General features: G+C 36.0%; 2 protein-coding genes across 12 annotated transcripts; both read right to left on the bottom strand.

The window, feature by feature from the left end:
- Positions 1-709: 709 nt before the first annotated feature.
- On the bottom strand, positions 710-5,632 carry LOC121992272. Of its 11 annotated transcripts, none has more exons than XM_042546524.1 (13): positions 5,400-5,632; positions 5,227-5,293; positions 5,049-5,137; positions 4,553-4,853; positions 3,996-4,087; positions 3,733-3,835; positions 3,297-3,559; positions 2,443-2,574; positions 2,239-2,355; positions 1,732-1,878; positions 1,451-1,650; positions 1,213-1,366; positions 710-1,027 (listed from the first exon to the last, which is right to left on the bottom strand). In XM_042546524.1, the coding sequence occupies exons 4-13, from the start codon at positions 4,749-4,751 to the stop codon at positions 809-811; spliced, it is 1,626 nt and encodes a 541-aa protein (XP_042402458.1). In that variant the 5' UTR covers positions 4,752-4,853; positions 5,049-5,137; positions 5,227-5,293; positions 5,400-5,632; the 3' UTR covers positions 710-808. The 11 variants fall into 11 exon arrangements, with proteins under 11 accessions (XP_042402458.1, XP_042402452.1, XP_042402451.1 ...); XM_042546518.1 differs by having other exon boundaries at positions 1,451-1,659; positions 5,211-5,293; positions 5,400-5,631; XM_042546517.1 differs by having other exon boundaries at positions 1,451-1,659; positions 5,400-5,631.
- Positions 5,633-8,646: 3,014 nt separating this feature from the next.
- Positions 8,647-14,081, bottom strand: LOC121992271. The gene is made up of 3 exons (XM_042546516.1): positions 13,864-14,081; positions 9,281-9,402; positions 8,647-9,176 (listed from the first exon to the last, which is right to left on the bottom strand). The coding sequence occupies exons 1-3, from the start codon at positions 13,997-13,999 to the stop codon at positions 8,844-8,846; spliced, it is 591 nt and encodes a 196-aa protein (XP_042402450.1). The 5' UTR covers positions 14,000-14,081; the 3' UTR covers positions 8,647-8,843.
- Positions 14,082-19,711: the final 5,630 nt, after the last annotated feature.

The following is a 19,711-nucleotide window of genomic DNA, read 5'->3' as shown; positions in this document are numbered from 1 at the left end:
TTAACCCGAACTCAACTAGAATCCAACCCGAACCCAATCTGAAAATATTTATAAATGAATTTGTAAGTTGTAATTGGATCATTTCAAGTTGATCCGAATTTGATCCGTTTATTAATCATATCAATCAGATCGACTCGAACACAATCCGAACTTAATAAAATTTGATCTTAATCTTATTTTTTTTATGCAATTCGGATCATATTTTCATGTCGAATAAGAAATTACCATCCTGAGATAAAAATATAGAACGCATTTATACATTTTAGAGGTTGACATTTTGTCGTATTAGCCTAAGATTGAAGATGATTTGATTTGATATATAGGTCATTTTTATTTTAAAAAATGGAAATGCTTTTATTTTTTTTCTTTTCCAAAAAATTACCAGAATTTGAAAAACAAAAATCGTCATCCTTTTTGTCTTCTCGTACTGTGAAATTTACATAATTACATCTCCCCTTCAAATAAGAAAAATATTATTCTCTTTTACCATGACAGATTTTTGAAGGTCAAATAACTAGAGCATTTATTATTAAGTATATGTCCGAATTATTTTAAACATATCTTTTAAAATGTTTCTTTAATAAATACAACCCTAACTTTTCTTTTAATATTCTCATTATTTATTTTATTCATTCTCATATGTCCAAATATACACTTTAACATCATGTAACTTTTATCTTTTATTCATGTATTATATCATAGCCCAAAATTCTCTGCAACTTTTTGCTCATGTATTAATTTTTTACACAAAGGGCGACAAATGTACATAAAAAAAAAGAAAATTAAAGGCACCAAATGGATGCAATGTTCATGCTCTTATCAAAAGTTCGTACAAATTTCCATTGTTTTCCCCGCTTACTCTCTTTAGTTTTTCAAAGCTACGTCTGCTTCCAAGAAAATCTACACGTTTGAATGCCACAAAACCTTGTTCTTTTGATTCTTTGCTTGCATAGAGTGATCTAAGTCGATCAGCATGCCTTGAGTCTGTGTGTATTGCAAGGTTGATTTCAACCGTCGTCATGTTCTCCTGAAAACATATATACAACACCAACAAAAAGAAGAAATAATGTGAAAACTGAATAATTTTTGAAATTGTGAAGAAAATTGCAACTAAATAGAGTTGATAGTTGGAACTGCTGTTGCAAGCTTATTTGTGTGAGTGAAAGAAAAAATTGGCCAAACTCTATTACAAGGAGTTGCAGAACTGTTTACCTGATAAAAGTGGTATATGTGTTCCAAAATCTGGATACAAGTAAATCCATTATCACTGAAAAATGTTCTGGACGAAGGGCCTAGCTCGCCAAAGCGATCGAGTGGGAAGAGTATGGTAAGGAAGTGACTTCTTAAGATGACCTCCCTCTTCTCACTGAAGCCACATGGATGATAATAGAAAGTCAGTGACTCCAGCAAACTTCTTGGATTTGAAAAGCAGTAGAATTTTAGTGAGTACCTTTCTCTAAGCGAGCGTGAAAAGTCTTCGAAAGATGCTTCAGAATTGCCATCATCACCTAAAGAACGAGATGGGTGTTGCTCGGTTGCATCTTCAATCCAAGAGGACTCTGTGTAGATACGGGTGGATGACACTGGCTCGGATACTGTCCAGCAGATGGACTCCAAAAGAGTGTTGGGGGTGATTGGATGGATCGGAACCTGACAAGACTGGGTTCGAGCAATACTGAACATGAGTGCAAAATCTTAAGAGGACTCTCATACAATGACAAAGGTTCTTACTTGCATGCGATGGTTGCGACGATTCCTCACTCCCAACTTTGCCAACTCAACCGTCTTCAGCCTTTCTTCAATTTTCACATCGTCTCCATGTGGAAGAGAGTGACTGTACCTCAAAGCAACAGGATGACCACTTCCTCTAAAGCTAACCTAAAAGATGTGGTTATAACTTAGGCTGGGAAAACCTAATTGGCTATAGGAACAAATTTAAAAGAAGGAAAAAAGAACAAAACAAAGTTTGAAGTTTCAAAAGACAGTATTGATGTAGAACTCTGAAGAAATCATATAACAGAGATGTTGTATGGTAAGTATACTGATGGATCCCTTAAAAATAGAAAACATTTTCTACTGTTTGTGATGTAGCTATCTGGCTGAAGAAAGTATATCTTATCCAACAAACTTTCATCGACTTTTTATGAGACCTCATAAAAATATATTTAAAATGAAGCAAAAAAGGATAACTTTGACGTTAAACTTCAAGCTTAAAACTTAGAAGGGAAACCTGAATACCTCTCCAGCATCCTGATCACTCTCAAGAATCATGTTCACCTGCTTAGCTATGTCAGAGGATAAATGTACGAGCCTCTGTATGCACTTCTCTTTTGCTGTTTTCAGTATCCATAGCGGCTGACACAACATCAAACAGATAAGGTACTAAATGAAAAATTTTAGAGAGAGAGAGAGAGAGAGAGAGAGAGGTGCAACAAAGCTTACAGTTACAATGTTATTAGCAAGACCAATGTATCTACGGATAGAAGGACCTTCACAGACAATATGACTTGCATGACAACCAATAAACCAGTTGTCCAAAAAAGTGGCGCCTTCTTTTGTAGCTGACTCAACAACCTATAATAAGTTAAAAATAAGTTATGTTGAAAACTTCAAATGCCATACATGTTCGAAGCTTGATAAATTAACAAGTAGACCATAATTATGTTTGGAAATAAGTAATGTTTATTTAGGTCTTCTTTCCTATGAGGGAAGGAAACAATTAGCAAACGAACGAGAGTAGAAGAAAATACTCATAGGAAAGAATTGGGAAATGCTTCCTTAATTATAGTGTCCTTGGATGGAACAAAAGTATTAGAACTTTCCTCTTCAATCGTTCCTTGTCCCACGTTACTTTGTCAAGCAAACGACTAGGCAAGCACCAAGTACTTCTAGACAATACAGAACTTTGATGAGATAAATCTAAATATAATTCCTTATAAGAAGCAAATAATTTCTCCCAGCATATCATGCAGATGCATGCTCCTCTTTTCTCATCAATGACAGTGAGTTAACTAGACCACATGGGCATTCAACTGTTCCTTATTAATAAATCACTACCAAAATTTAAAATGATTAGCACATTACACTCGGATAGAATCAAAAAAGAAATTTGTCTATAAATAATAATGCTGAACAAGAATGCAAACATAGAATGGAGATCAGCAAGACAGGAATGAACCGAAACCTCTTAATGCATCTAATCAGCTGGAAAAAATCATATAGTTAATATCAAACTAACAAATGCCATCATGATATTGTAGACACAAAATTACACTTCACAGAGTACAGTTTATTACCTTTTTCTTCATATCATCTGAAATTTCTGAATCAATGTAGACAAAATTGTTGGAAAAAACAGGTTCAGAAAGAATTTGTTCTTTGTTGGGAGCCTTTATTGGAGTTTGCCACCCTCTACCCAATGATTTGCCATCTTCAAAGGAAGGACTTGGGAGACAAGATTTGTCACTTCGGGGAACCCCAACAATTCGATTTAACTCCCCCGAAGGCAAGCCATTCTCTCCAACACTTTTTACACTATAAAGAGTCTCACTCAATCTCGCTGTAGCAGGAAGCGGCAAAAACTATAAGCATTGCTTTTGAACAATCACTTAAAATAACAATGACCATGATTGATAATATATGTCATTAGGATTAGTGGTAAACATTAAAAATGAAATTCACAAACGATAAATCTTTAAGTTACACCCAAAGATCAAAGCAATATTTGCTTACTCTTTCTGTTTACACTGTCCACAAACCACCCTAAAGTAACAACAAAAAGACCATTCTTTGATCCATGCTGCATCGCATGCTCAAATTTTCTACCAGTAAAGCTGTATTACAGTCAAGGAACAACAGAATCAACAGATTGTTATTGTAGTTGACAGAATATTTTCACTATCAATTTTAAATGGCACAGGAAACTAAGGTAGTGTTGCAAGTTCTAAAATGAGAACTGAGATGAAACTGAAACAAATGCATCTATTTTAGGATATCTGCACAACGAGATGTGTACATTGAGGATTCAAACATCCACTGTACTGACCACCCAGCCTGTGAGTCGCTGCCATGACTTCTTTTCTTGCTTCTGTCACAAAAAATAATAGAGGAGATACAAAATGAATAAGTTTGTGATTAAAAACTAGCACTTTTAAGAGGATATCATAACATTGGTAATTGAAGGTCAATCAAAACCATTCTTTTAATGAAAGATAAAAAGTTAGGAAAATGAACCTTGGAAGTTATCAATGAACTTTCATTAATGGTCTCATTTTATCCTATTTCGGTATTTCCCATGAAAAAAGAATACACTAGTTCACAAATGCATTCAAATTTCAAAATGCAGACTGATACAGGGATACCTAAATAAGCGTACCATAACTCCTGATTAGTTCCAAACTAAAATAGGATTGTGTCAAGCTTCAAAAGCACCTTGCAATAATGTTCTAGATTTCTAGTTAGTCACAAAAGTTAAAATAAGATAACATAGGATATTATTTTAACAAAAATTGTAGATGACATTAACAAACTAAACAATAAACTTCATTAGCACCTTTGGAGAGGCCAGTAACACAAATAACAAGACCCGTGAAAGGACCCCGAGGCAAAGGAAGAGTTGACTCAGAAAGCGATGAAGAAGCAGGAGATGCCATGAATCTTAGACTATCTGCATTTGGAAGGAAGGTCGAAGAGCCAACGAGGAGTCTTGAACAGCCCTTGCTGCTGATCACCTCCACGTTACCACCCTTCATAATAATGGAAATTTCCTCTTCAACATGGACAATAACAGCTAAATTGAAGCCTTCTGTGAATCACTTGATCTCTTAAACACACGTAAAAGCTTCCATCCAGCACTGCACAAAGAAAAGCTAGGAATTTTGCACCAGAAAGAAAAGCTAGGAATTTTGTACTAGAAAGAAAAGAAAAGCTATCCGATTCTTAGAGAACAGTTAAGTTCATGATTTTTTCTTATGAAAATGGAAACGAAATATTAAAAAGATAAACTTTTACCTTTCTTCACGAATCAAGAAAAGAAAATTTTCTATTACCTCACAAAAAGACAAAAATCCAAATCCAAAGAGCTTCAATTTTGGAATCTTAAAATCCCGCCAGAAGGCAAAAATACGACAGGTTCGGTCTGCCAAATTGATCAACGAAGACGATAACTACCGCAGAGAACAAAACTAACAAGCGAAAAAAAAAAGAGTTACTCCACAAGTTGCAGACCCAAATGGCACATACAGTCACGAAACCACCAAAACACGAACTCAACTCGTTCCGGAAACAACCTTATCTGCAAATAACCAAAAGACGATGACCTCTCCACAGATAGACTGAATAAACATGAAGAGCACTCGAAAGGTCGACACAGTAATCGGAAAATCTGAAGAAGCCAGTACCTGCTTCAAACGATAGGGGCATAGCGATCAAGATCCAGATCTCCAATGATGAGGTCAAAGGAATTGGGGGCCTCGGAAGCGGGGAAAGGAGAGAAGTTGGAGATCGTTGCTTTCGAGGATTAAAGGCGACTCCTTGTCGAGGGGCGAAGCCGACGCGAAGATTTCCACTGCTCCAACGCCCGTCCGCTCGTGAAGAAAGTACCAAGGTCACGCTTTTGAGGGCGAGAGGTTTAAACGCTGCGTGAGCGATTTAATTTAAATGCGTCACTAATCCCTCTTAATTACGCTATAATGCCTAGTTAATTAAGTCATTATTTCACTTGGTTTTGTTGTCTAGGAGGACACAGCTGAAAAAGCAACATGGCTTTTGAGTGGACACTGGGCAAGAGAGATGACTGGGGGTCGTAGGAATTTTTGCTGTACCAGAATTTTAACCCCGTGTACAGCTGACGACTTTTGACCTCAGAACCTTAATTGTAAGAATCAGGCACCTCTCCAATTGATCCAGTCCGTGGGCTGTCTAGGAGGACACAGGAAACAGCAACACGTGGCTTTTGAGTGGACAGCAAAAGAACTTTTCATAGGGAAAAAAGCATAAATTAAAAGAGCCTACTAAATTATACAAATAATAAAAAAATCATTTAAAAAAAAAGTCTAAAAAATGTCCCTCGAATGTTTTATCTAAAACACTCTTTATTTTTAATGTTATCCTAGTAACTATGCAGCAAATAACAGCCACTCGATAGTTATTATAATATTATTTCTTCTAAAATTATTATGATAATTACAATTAAATATTATAATTATGATTTATTGAATCGTGATTTAGATCATATGATCATACGATCTTATAATCTGAAAGTACCAAATCATTTTTTTGATCATTTGAAATCATTTTTATGGTGGAGTCGGAATATAATCATTATGATTGTTTAGGATCGATAGAATCAATAATATCCTAGGTTGAATACGATTATTATTATTGTGTCAGTAGAAATCAGTTAGATTTTTAATAGGATTCTATGATCTGATCCCATTGATCCCATCTTAAGACTCCAAATCAGTTCTACATAGTATCACTATCTTATGAACATGATTATGATGTGTAGAAACTATTAAGTAGTTGTTACAACTATTTCAAAATATTTTTAATTAATTTAAATTGGTTTTGATGAAATATAAATAATTTTGACAAGTTGATAAAAAAATATTTTAATATAATAATATTCAAAGTTTACGATTTAGGATTTAAGATAAGTTTAGGGTTTAGCCATAATGTGTAGAAGCTACTCAATAGTTGTTACAAATAGGTAGAAGCTATTTGATAGCTACTACAATATGAAAAATAAATTGTTTTAATATTTAAAATTTAGAGTTCAAGATTTTAAAATTTAGGATTTAGTCACAATGTATAAAAGTTACTAGATAGCTACTATATCATATAGAAATTATTGAATAGCTACTATAGTACGAGAAATCAACTATTTCACTAAAACTTTAAATTGTAAATAATAAATTTTGAATAATATTATATCAAAATACTTTTTACTAACTTAATCAAAATTATTTTAAATGGATTAAAATCATTTGAAAATAGTTATCTAGTAGTTGCTACAACGTGTAGAAAGTACTAAGTAGTTACTAATATTAAGTGTTACATGTTGTAATAATTACCTAATGATTTCTACATGTTATAGCAACTAGTTGCAGCTACTACAATAGCGCTAAAAGGTTCCCTGGGGCTATGGTGCAGCGACAGGACATCTAGGTTGTCACCTAAACACCCGCGGTTCGAGCCCCAGCTATGACGAATTTGCATGATTTTTTCCTCCAAATGGGGCATGCAACTAAAGGATGCTGGGCTCCTGAGCTGTCTGCTGCGAGCGCTTCCCGATGTACCCTGGTGGCCGGTGGGAAATTTCCATGGGGCTGAGCCGGTCACCCCAGGCTCAACGTTACCCAGCCTGGTTAATCATTTTTTTTTTACAATAGCGCTAAAAGGCCCCTAAGATAAAGTTGAGTTGGCTAGTGCGGGGTAAAGTCATTACAATAGGGCAAGGGTTTGAATTTCAGCAAAATCGAGGAAAAAGTCCTCCCCGCACTAGCCAACTACAATTTCTCGATTTATCTCCTAATAGATGGTCGTGGGGCCGCGGGGATGGCAGATTCTCCTTTTTACTACAATACAATAGCACTAAAAGTGATTAACCAAACTATTATAATTCCTCGTAATCAAGGGATGTTGGGCTTCTAGACTGCTTACTATGAGCACTTCTTGACTTATTCTGATAGTCGATGTAAAACTTTCTTAGGGCCAAACTGATTATTTTAAAATCAACGTTATCTGACTTGATTAATCATTTTATTTTATTTTATTTTATAATAGGGATATTACAAGGATAAAATATTTAGTGGGACGTTTTTTTCTCTTTTTGAGGGACGCCCTTTTCATGATTGGCTTACTTTGGATTTGGTTTTGGAGTGTCTTGATTTTTATGGAACTTTCATTCCCCTCCATTTTCCTATAATTGTAAAAATAATATACAGTTAAATAGAAAATCAGATCACAATCCTAAATGCATCTCCTATTTCCCATGATTAATTGGCTTTCATACTTAGTAAATTAGATCATATATGATTAAAATGTAAATTATATATTTATATAAATAAACTTGAATTAGATTGGGTTATATAGTATTTAAACCTAGTTATTCATATATATTTCATATATTTAGAGATTTAACTTACTAATAAACTAAGTACTTATTGATTCCCACACGTAATTCTTGAACTGAAAACACTTGGACGCAATTAAGGTGGCAGTGGTCCTGATGTGTGTTCATAATCATTGCTTGCGGTTGAAGGTCGTTTTCTTTGCTGAACCCTACAGCGAGTTCACCCAATGGACACTCCGCAGCTCGCAGGCCACGCCATGCATTCATTACTTCACCCAGCGTTTACCACAACCGAAAGCGATGGCTAGCTGAAGCCTGAATGGGAAGAAGGAAGGCCAATAATTTTATGTACTGTAAGCGTTCAATTCGCACCACGCTGCTTCAGGTGAGTTGATGATGACATGTTTTGGACAACTGTTTCTGTCACCAACTTCGCCTGTTTTGTTCTAATTTGTTCCAGGTAGGCCTTCACCTTTTGGTGCTGCTCTTGAATACTGAAATTTGATCCCGACTGTTTGTATAAATCCTATTCAGAAAGAGGAGGCTGAAACGAAGGCTTCAGCGTTCAAAACTTGAAGGATAGATGTTGAATTTAGAGGAGGAACTAAAGTAGCAGTGTGTGTATCAATTACAACAAAGTGTCATTTTTTCAAAGTCCCCAAGGCAAAATCATCAATTGCCTTGTGATAAATACGGCATAGCTTGATAGTTCACAATGAGATTGTGGTAGAGTGCAAGGAAATAAATCTCGAATAATCACCTAATCGAATTAGGCTTCCTTATCCGGGATAACTAGGTAGTCAAAAAATGGTTGTGCTTGCGGCGCAAGAGCTTTGATATCTGAGAGCTTGGCTAATTCAAAGTCATCGAACTGGAAGGCGGGGGCACATGTGCAACCGACGAGAGAATAATGCAGCTCGGGATCTCTTGTCGAGCCCCTGACAAGGAGACTGCCATCCGTAGAAAATGAGGAGACATCTAGTGTAGGGAACGAACCAAACCAGACATTTGGTGGCACGGTGTACTGGGGGCGGTGGCCAGCATCTAGGTCAAAACCCAGTACTGTGAGTTCAATCTGCCCGTCATCATGTAGCTCAAAGACCTGGTCAATAAACATGTAGAAGATAAGTTTTAATGGTAGGTTAGAGGCATGTAGCATATTCAAGTTCTTTTGGATGAGAGAAATTGAAGCATTAGATCACTAACTGTGAGAGGTTCTCCAGAGTAAAAATGCCAGGTTTCAGCACAAGGGATGCGGTGGAGATGTGAGACACTCCCAGCTGGAAGCAAGAAATAAATCGAAGTACTCACAGGTCGATCAACCTTGTCTGCAGAAAATGCAGTTAGAAGCTACTTAGTATAAAGAAAATAACAAAAATTATAAGCAATCAGTCTAGCTTGTGTAGAACCTTAAGTTTACCCTGTGTAAGATTGTCATCGGAGATGGATAGTGCTAGAATAAAACAGTCAGCTACTAATAGTAATGCAGCAATTCAGTCGATATCTAACTATTTGACAATTAAGTACAAGCCGGATGCCGAATTGTTTATCTCAAGTTTTTCAACAAAAATTAGAGATGGCAATCAAAGTGTGATGCATAAACAGACAATTCAAACAAAAGCAAGCCCAATATTTATCTCAAAATGGAAGCAGTATGTCACTATCCTCATTGTCAACAATAAAACAAATTCTAAAAGAATAATGATCATTATAACTGAGAAAGGAACATAACGCATTTAATTTTACTTAACAGGCAAATGTTTTTAATTAATAGGTATTTCATCAATAGCAAAAATGCAAATATCATTCAACAGCAATGTTGAGGATCAAATTGGTAAATGTACCAAATTTGGAAGTGTAAATGTAACAAAGAAAAAATAACATTAATATAAATCAAGGTTGACGATAACTATCTAGAAAAAATTTAATAATTTACCCATTACAACATGGTATTAGAGTGAGACGAATGTGATCAATGAGCTCTTCACGTGATTTCTAGTTGCAATTCCTCTTGCCCTCTCTCTCTCATTCTGTCAGTTGGACTGGGATACCAACAAGGATGAGTATCAAAGCCAAGATCATAGCTATTTCGCCGATCCCCTCCCACAGCTAAAGCCTAGACATCTCCTGAGGATCTCAACACTAGCCAACTTGATACTGCGTCCCTCCATTGCATCCACAATGCCATTGGCTTCACATGATAACAGTAGTTTCAATATTTAGAAAATTTTGTTCTCCAGATTTGTAGAAACCTGTTCTGTTCTCCTAAATTTGCAATTTAATCTACTAAAGAGTCAGTTCGTCCTCATCTGACCTGTAATTTTTTTCATTCCTGCAGCTGAATCTGCTCCTTTCACCTATGGTGTTTGCATAGTGTACCCAGCCAGCTGACGAGTCTTCTTCTCCAAACGCTTCTATTCTAACTCCTTTGTACTATTCTATCGCCACTTCCATCCATCAACCTGGTGTGGTAATTCTTCTTCACGAGGAGAAAATTTGTGGGGTTCTCTTAGGTGGCTTTTGACAGACTGAACTATTTCCTAATCTTCTTCACTTCAAGCAGATTTGTTCCATGCCATCCCTATAGATCAGCAAGCAGATTTGGTTTCCCAATCTATTCTTTGAGCATCATATGACAGATTTTAGTGCCACTATAACCGAGTTCTTGGTATAGAGCAGACTGTTCCCAGCACAAGATTCAGAATTAGTTTTTTCTCTTGTTTTATATAGAGAGCAGATTTTTTTATCTGGATTTTAAATATGGGTCCAGAATCAATTTTGGTCTCATTTTAAATATTGAGCAGATTTTTTTTCTGGATTTTAATTATGGGTTCAGCTAAGGATATTTTTTCATGATGGGATTCTTGGTAGGAAGGCCTTCACTACTAGTTTCAACATTAATGTATCAGTGAGTATCAAAGTTTTTTCAAGTGGTAGCTTTCACAAAATATATCATCCTTGGTTATTTACGGAGGTAACTATTGCTGGTATGACACATGACCAGACGATTTACATTCTAGATTGAGGAGCTTTTGAGCAAATATTTGGTAATATCTTCCTTTTTCTGATCTTAAGACCATATTTCAATCTATTCATGCTTCTCTAACAGATGGTTGACTAATTTGTGCAAGGTGTTGGTCAAGTTACACCTACGCTATTGTTATCCCTTTCTTTAGAAAGTTTTTCTATATACCTAAATTTTCTATGGATTTAATTTCTGATAGCAAACTTACCATGTTGCTTGATTGTTTAGTGACTTTTCCTATTGGTTCTGTTTCTATTCCGGATTTGTTGACTAGAAGAGTATTTGGAAGATAGGAAGGATTATATCGCTTGATTTTGACCACACATTCATAAGCTCTAGTAGTTGATCCCTTTCCACTTCAGATCCATAGTCTAGCTTCTGTAGTTTAAAAAGAAAGTCCCTTGTTATCTAATATTCATAAGCTTAAATGTGAGCTTTGTTATTTGACAAACATATTTGACTTTCATTTCCTCCTAATATCCACAAATGTACTCGTACACCTTTTCCCTATTTTATTATGATATTTAGAGTCCATGTTGTTGCTGTTTGAAGCTTGGTTTTTATCTTTGTTAGCTTTATGAATGACTTCTATAGAATGACATGACTTATTAAGGAAAAAAAATGTTATTACCTTTTTTCTATTTTCTTTTCCTTCTATGCTAAAATTAGAATTCAATTTGGAGTTATATTAAAGTCCTGACAAATGATAATGCCAAGAAATATTTTTTTTATACCATTCAAAGCTTTCTCTACTTAGGATATTCTTAATCTATGGTCAAGTCCCATACATTGTTTATAAGAGGAAAAATAAACCTTTAATTATGAGAACACATAACTTTTTCTTTATATGACAGTTTTGCTTAAATTATGGAATAATGTAATTTCACTACATGCTACCTAATAAATTGTTGTCAAATTCCATTTATAATTTTTTTCCCTCGTGTTGTCATTTAATTACTACCATGCATGTTTGCGTGCAACTGCTTTATTCATCTTTTTGTCTCCTGGTAGAGACAAATTTTTAATTTGACAAGTGCATTTTTCATAGTTTTCCTTAAAGCTCCACGTCATTACCATTTTGAAGCATCCTTAAGAATTTTACGATATCTTAAAAATGCTTCAGGTAAGGATCCACTATACCTTGACCATAGCCATGCTCGTAGAGTAAATATATATGCAAATTGGAAAAGCTCATCCACAAATGAAAGGCACACATCAAGATATTTGTATTCTTCTTGGAGGCAACTATGGCCAAGTAGAGTGCAGAGGTAAGTATAGAGCTATGACTCCTGCTACATGTGAGTTTATCTAGCACAAATAGTTAATTATTGAGCTACACAATGTTCTTAGTGTGGTGTGAAGTTACATTGTGATAATCAAGCAATATGCATATTGCTTCTAATCCCGACTTTCATAAGGATAGAATGTAATAAGATTAATTGTCAGTTCATCTAGGAAAAGTTGCGTTGCAAGGAAATCATCACATGTGGCATTAGTTCAAATGATCAATCATCATATTTTGTCACTAAATTTTTTAGAGGTCCTAGAATTGACTATATTTGTAGAATTTACAAGATTTTTAAGCAGCTTGAAGAGAACATTGAGGACCAATTGTAAATAAAATAGAGCTCAACTATAGTCATACTGTCCTGAGGAGTGTAAATGCAAATCAAAATAATAATAATAGTAATATACTGAGGTAGAGGATACTACGTAAGGAAAATACCCCTGTTAAAAGAACTCCAATTTTCTAGATCTTGCTTCTCAGCTTAAAATTCTACCCTAAGGGGGTCCTATTTGTACCTTAACTTAGTTTTCCAAACAATTAGGTATGCATGTTAGTTCCAGTTCCACCTTCAGCACCTTTCCCAAATTTTTGTTCGTGTTTGCACTTGGCGGAGCATGATGGTTCGAAAACTGAGATAAGTTCACGTAATATGAACCTCTCTTATGTCTTATGAAATGCATAGGACAGTATTTGAGCTCAAGAACATTTGCAACAGTTTCATAACACAGAAAACAACACTTGTTTTCATAAAAGCCTACACATATTTATCTTACAAATGTTTTAAATATATCAAAGAAAAAGTTCTGCTGCAATTCTAAATTTAGAGAGCTGATAATTCAGATATAGCAATAAGTTCTACACCGAGAAAGCAAGAACAATTGAGAAAAGACTATGGAACCCCATCATAGAACATTTTTAGAAAACAAAAGAAAGCAATAGAGAGCTGATAATTGATCTTCAAATATATTTAAAAAAAGTGCGTATTTGTTCTTCAAACGAAATAACTTACATATTTGTTAGTCATATCTATAAAAAAAACCTTCAAAAATGATTTTTTTTTGCAGGAATTCTAATCTTAGAGAGCTGATAACTCAGAAATAGCAACAGGCTCTGTATCAAGAAAGCACGAGAAATTGAGAAAAGACTACTGAACGTCGTCATACAAACGTTCTTAATAAACAAGAAAGAAACGAGGAAAACAGTTGATAAACAAAGCACTATTCTTGCGACGATAGTATATCATATGGCAGTGCTTACACCTACCGCAAATTAACTGTTACGAACAAGAAAGCCATCAAACGAAAACAAAGTCAAAAGGAGAGCTTTTCGCACTTGACAACTTCCAGAAGATGTAGCACGAAAAAAAAACACAGGGATTCCCGAGTGCAATGGAATTGATTAACATGAAAGAGCATGGCAATCGAAGAATTGACTCCAATCATGTAAGAGAAAAGGAGAGATTGAAGAATAGCTCACATTGAGGGGGCAGCTGCGATTTGGAGAGGGTAACGGAGAAGTCCCTGAAGGTCTCGGTGTAGAAACCTCCCTCGGGGTGGATCTTGAGATCCAACATCTCCACCAACTCAGAGGCCTTCTTAGCAAGCGACACCATCGCCGGATCTCCCAGAGTCGTGAACGAGCGGTAAAGACCCGATGGCGATTTACAACACTCGAGAGGGGCACCACCAGGGCAAAGAAATATATTTCAGCAAAAATTAAAACAGCGACCCCCTAATTATTAAAATTATAAAAATGATGTTTTTTTATATAAAGTCAAAAACAACTAATTATATATATTTTTATATCAAGGTATTTTTTATTATTATTAAAACAACTAATTAATAATTAGAAAACAAATTATTCCTTTTTATTAAAATCGTCGAAATTCATCCCATCTCACTCTATTTTTTTTCCTAAAAAATATTATTATTTTTCGATATTATTATAACGAATAAAAATCACAACCAGATGAACCGATACTAATAATATTATATTATAATAATTATAAACAATAGCTATTAGGGCATCCGTATTAGTTTTATTATTAATATACTATATTTTTAAAAAGCATGACACATACTTATTATATTAATTATATTAATATTCTTCTTTTAAATTAACACACACTTATATTTATTTTAATATTAACATTCAATTTTTTTTTTTAGGTTTTACTCTTTACTCATTCATCTTTATTTTTAATATCCAAAATTTATTTTTTTTTAGATTTTTAATAAAATTTGCTTATTAACAATGTTAAAAAATAATTAAACATTGTTATGTTTAATTAATGTGTGAGTGTTATAATGCCCATCTATCTTGATTGTTACATTATTTGAATGTTATAACATCAACACATTAATATCAATGTGGATACTCTTATTGTTGGTGCAATCGTTCTTATGTCAAAATTGACTGATTTGATTAAGCTGGAGTTAGCTCGAGATTAAGTTTCAATGTTCGACAATATGTAAGAGAGAAATCAAGTGGGTCAAGGGTGTTGGAACACCAAAGTTATTTTGATGTGATCAAACAAGTTAAGTTAGGCTTTGTTTGGTTTAACCCTTGTGTCTAAGTGTGCAGGAGTTTAGGAGCACAGGAAGTCGAGCGGAAGGCGCGACTAGCGAACAGGATGGCACGGGGAGAGAGCTGACGGGCTCAGTGCGTCCGAGTGACGAGGTGTCGTGAAACATTACACCGGTGGACAAGAAGAACGTACACTACGTTCGAGTGACGAGAAACCGGGGAGGAAGGATGCTCGAGGAGAAGGCCGGAACTTGGGTTCGGGTGAACCCTATTCTAGATGGTCGAGATCACTCAAGCTAGCGGAGCCGGAGCGGAAGATCCGGACCGAGACGAGCAGAACTGGAGTAGAGGAATCGGACCGCAAAAAGTCAATCCTGTTGACTTTTGTGGTCCGGGTGCCTGAGCCATTCCGGGCGCTCGAAGCCTTTAGAGTACAGGCGCTTGGAACCCAAATTTTATCAAGAGTGACGTGGTCGTTGATCGACACGTCACGGATAGATTTCTATCCCCCTCCAGGCGCCGGAACCCTTCCAGGCGTCCGGAACAGTGCTATAAATATAGCACTAATTTCAACAGTTAGAATAACAACTTGTAATTTCATTTATTCTGTTCTATTTTGTTTGTGAGCTGTGAACGTTGTAAGAGGCTACTCCACCCGAAGGAGATCTTCAGAAAAGTGTGTTTCATTCTCCTTGGATTACCAATCTTCTGATTGCAAACCAAGTAATTCTTCTTGTGTCTATTTCCTTTTTATTAGTCTCTTTATTTTTAATTACAAGTGTTCCTATTCAAGCTATAAGTCGAGAAAGGGTTGATTTGTTTTTGTAGGACAATTCACCCCTCCCCTCTTGCCAGCATCCAAGGGGACCAACAAGTAGTATCAGAGTCAGGATGTTTCAGAAGGACTAACCGCCGACCGAAGCAAAGCAACCAATGGCCGGACCAAGCATCGTTCAACCAAAATTCGAGGGAGACACCGCACACTAGAAACACCGTATGGAAGTATTCCTGAAAACAAACTTTGAGATTCGTTTAATAATAAAATATGATTTTGTAGCTCCTAAATCAAAATGTAGAGGAAAAAGAAGAGAGTCTTTGGACGAAGAAAGAACAAAATGATTCCGTAGTGAATAACCGAGCGGAGTATCACTTGCTGAGCGTACTGCCACCTCAAGAAGTCAACCACATCGGGAGCTACTCGTCGGCCAAAGAACTCTGGGAAAAATTCTTTGGACTCCATGAAGGCACATCCGAAGCCAAGCTCGCAAGAAGAGACATACTTCGGAACAAACTGATGAATATTCGTATGGAAAGAGGTGAGAAGGTAGTCGATCTACACGCGAAGGTAAAAGAACTAATCACCAGACTCGAAAACCTCGATGAAACGGTAAACAACCGGGACACGATACGCTACACACTCAATGCCTTTCCTAGGACCCCAGAATGAACCTCAATAATCGATGCCTACTACATCTCAAAGGACCTGGAGGTAAGTACCCTAGAGGAACTCTTTTCCACTTTAGAATTACATGAAACCAGATGTGCATGGACAACAAAAGAATCAAGCCAGATTGTGGCGCTAAGCGCAACCAAGAAGGATGAACTCGAGTCAGACTCAGAAGAAGATCAAGAAGCTTATATGGTAAGGAATTTCAGAAAATTCTTTAGATCTAATAAATTTAAAGAAATGCAAAATAAGAAAAATCCAAGAAATAGAAGAGGGGTTCAATGCTACCAGTGTCAAAAGGAAGGACACTTAAAAGAGAACTGCCCAGAACTCAAGAAGGAAAAAGGCAAGATGCCCAAGAAACACAAGACTCTAACTGCTACTTGGGACGACAGCTCATCATCAGAGTCAGACTTAAAAGAGTATGCTAGACTAGCACTGATGGTGAGCTATGAAGGGCAAAGTGTAGGGGATCGGTGGCCGGCTTGAAGGGGGGTTGGATAGATGACACCCCCAAATCCTCGCTTCCTACACTCGTTAGTATGCGCAGCGAAAATACAAACTAACTACAAATATGAAAGCTAAACACTAAATGAAAGAAAAACAAGCAAACCGCTAACACATTCGTTTAACGTGGTTAAGAGATTAGAGCTCCTACTCCACGGCGTGTCCTTGAGGTGGACGATCCCAATCCGTCGGTGGATTAGCCCCCGGCAAACTCCGACTATCTCAAGTAGCTCCTTGTGGGTGGAGAAACCTCACCACAACACTCACAAACACTTGAGAACAAGTAGACTACTAATTAGGGTTTACCACCACTAATTTTGTCAGAGATAACTAAGCTGCCAAGCCTTGGTTATATAGGACGCGGGTTGAAAACCCCGCCTACCAGTCGACTGCCCTCTGTGGAAATTCGACCGTTACATCCCAACGGCTTGATACCAGTCGACTGCTAAAACTAGAAGTCGACTGCTCCACACTGACCGAACGAACAGAAGCATTTTGTTCGCTCCCAGTCGACTGCACGGTCGACTGCACCAGTCGACTGCTAAAACATGCAGTCGACTGCTACAGTAACGCTACAGTACTGCTACAGTACGCTACAGTAAAACCCTAAAAGTAGGATTTTACTCCGAGTACAATCTCTCATGCACTCGTACCCTCACCCTTATGACTCACTTGACGCTTCTTTGCAGCCTTGATCTCTTGCCTTCAAGCCTACTTCCTTTGGCTCTCGTCCCTCGGATGCATTCAAGCTCGCGGCTCGTCCCCAATGTCATCCTTCGCGTATGCCTCGAAGTCACTTCCCTCAGCCCTTGTCCTCGCTGCCTTGTCCACGGTCCCTCGGATGCTCCATCCTTCACCGGACCCGAAGCCATCAACTTAAGTCACATGTGTATCCTGCATACCTGCACACTCACAAACACATATCAAATAACAAGGGTGAACTTAACTTAAAACCTTTGCCCAAACACCAAAACACATGGTCCCACGGACCATTGGGATTGCTTCAACACAAAGCACATCATAAGCTAGCATCGATGAAGGGGGAGCGACTTCAGATGAATGCAGCGAAGCAGGGGGAGAGTCGGGCTTCAAATCTAATATAGTAAGTGAGGTATGCCTCTTATCTCCTGATCAACTTTATTATGATATTAAGTCTATGGCAAAATCTATGTATAAATTAAAAAGTGAAACTAATAAATTAAAAAATAAAAACTTAGAAATAATTTTTTTTTAGAAAAATCATGTCTGATAAAAGATTTTGATAAAGTAAGGCTTGAAAATGGTAAATTAAAAGAAGGAATAGAAAACTTGAAAAATTATGCTTGTTCAAATATTTATGTTTTTAGAAACTATAAAGGATTAAACTGGTACTATAGGTTTCACAAAAGTCATATCCGAAAAATATCAAAAGCTTATATACCTAGAAAATACCTGATTAACCCTGTAGGAAGGAACCTATATTGGGTTCCAAAAACCTGTTTAAATTGAAAATCAAATTAGACTTATGACTTTTAGGTAGAAAATTGAATATTTGAATTCATTAAAAGGCTTTGTCTAGAAGTGGTTGATGATCCAATAACCAAGAAGGCATAGTGCCTCACCACAGCCTGGAAGCCAATTTCTGAATTAAATATTTAATTGACAAACTGATAAGTATAAAAATTAATTACCTTCAATCTTTGTCAATGGTTTAACATTTGTTAAAATTTCTTCTAAAAATAAAAAAAATTACTTCACTTAGAAGACCTTTTCAAACTTAACTCAGCAAATTTTTTTATATAGCAGGCTTCATTTAAATTATTTCTGTTAATTTTTTTTTCTTGTTACACAAAAATTTTATTTTTAACTTAGAAATTTTTCTATTTGAAAATTTTCTCACTTAGAATTTTTTTTAACACTTAAAACTTTCTAATTTCTTGCAAATTATTTTTTAAATTAACTTTAGACTTATTAAGGAACCCCATTTTTAATGGGATCAAAGGGGAGAAGGATATTAAGTCTAGGGGAAGGTAAAAATCCAATTTTCAAACTAAAATTTTTTTTTGCACTTATTTGCAAAATTAATTGTCTTTACATTGTATTTTTTTTTTCATTTGTTTACTCTAGCTTAACTTGGGTTGCTCACATCAAAAAGGGAGATAATGTTGGAACACCAAGGTTGTTTTGAGGTGATCAAACAAGTTAAGTTAGGTTCTGTTTGGTTTAACCCTTGTGTCTAAGTATGCAGTAGCTTAGGAGCATAGGAAGTCGAGCGGAAAACGTGGCTAACGAGAAGGACAGCACGGGGAGAGAGTGGTAACAAAAACTAATATCGTAATTGTTTTGGTTTCCAAATAATACCTCAGATTCTCTCTGAAACTAAGTTGGTAGAGATGACCCTAGAATCGATTCTCAAGGACTTCATGGTGTCATTAAATTCATGAATTTGATTTACTGCATGAATTGGTAAAAATTTATCTATTTTATAATTGTAACCTAATGAAATCAATTTCTGGAAACTTTTCCTTATGACTAGAAATATCACTAACTAAATTTAACTATGAGATGGAAAAGACAGATCTACAGATCTCGATTCAAAGAACTAAGAATTTGTCTAACGAAAACTTTAAAAGGAAATGATAACGTAACTCAATTGAGAAAAAGAAACATTCATCACGTGAACAAGCAGAAAAACTCTCTAAGAATTTCAGCAGAGAAAAAGAAACTTCAATTAAAGAAACAACAATAGTTTGGTAAAGGATGAAAAGAAAAGGAAACTCTAATGAATTGGGAACCCCCAGACACTCACCAGAGTTGATAAAATGTCACTAAATCCAAACAAGAAAGGAACTACATCCAGATCTA

The sequence above is a fragment of the Zingiber officinale genome, chromosome 6B, assembly GCF_018446385.1.
Source record: "Zingiber officinale cultivar Zhangliang chromosome 6B, Zo_v1.1, whole genome shotgun sequence".
NCBI lineage: Eukaryota > Viridiplantae > Streptophyta > Magnoliopsida > Zingiberales > Zingiberaceae > Zingiber > Zingiber officinale.
Note: the sequence above shows the minus strand (reverse complement) of the source record. Positions and strands in the feature narration are given on the sequence as shown.

What these genes read in the sequence shown, in the direction of transcription:
- LOC121992272 (XM_042546518.1), bottom strand. Translation starts at nt 4,751, where the DNA reads ATGAAGGGTGGTAACGTGGAGGTGATCAGCAGCAAGGGCTGTTCAAGA. An exon ending in CAGATGATATGAAGAAAAAG is followed by an intron (nt 2,575 to 3,296) that starts GTAATAAACTGT and finishes AACTTATTATAG; the next exon opens with GTTGTTGAGTCAGCTACAAA. An exon ending in GTCGCAACCATCGCATGCAA is followed by an intron (nt 1,660 to 1,731) that starts GTAAGAACCTTT and finishes GCTCGAACCCAG; the next exon opens with TCTTGTCAGGTTCCGATCCA.
- LOC121992271 (XM_042546516.1), bottom strand. Translation starts at nt 13,999, where the DNA reads ATGGTGTCGCTTGCTAAGAAGGCCTCTGAGTTGGTGGAGATGTTGGAT. An exon ending in ATCGCAGCTGCCCCCTCAAT is followed by an intron (nt 9,403 to 13,863) that starts GTGAGCTATTCT and finishes CATTTTCTGCAG; the next exon opens with ACAAGGTTGATCGACCTGTG. An exon ending in ACTCTGGAGAACCTCTCACA is followed by an intron (nt 9,177 to 9,280) that starts GTTAGTGATCTA and finishes TTTATTGACCAG; the next exon opens with GTCTTTGAGCTACATGATGA.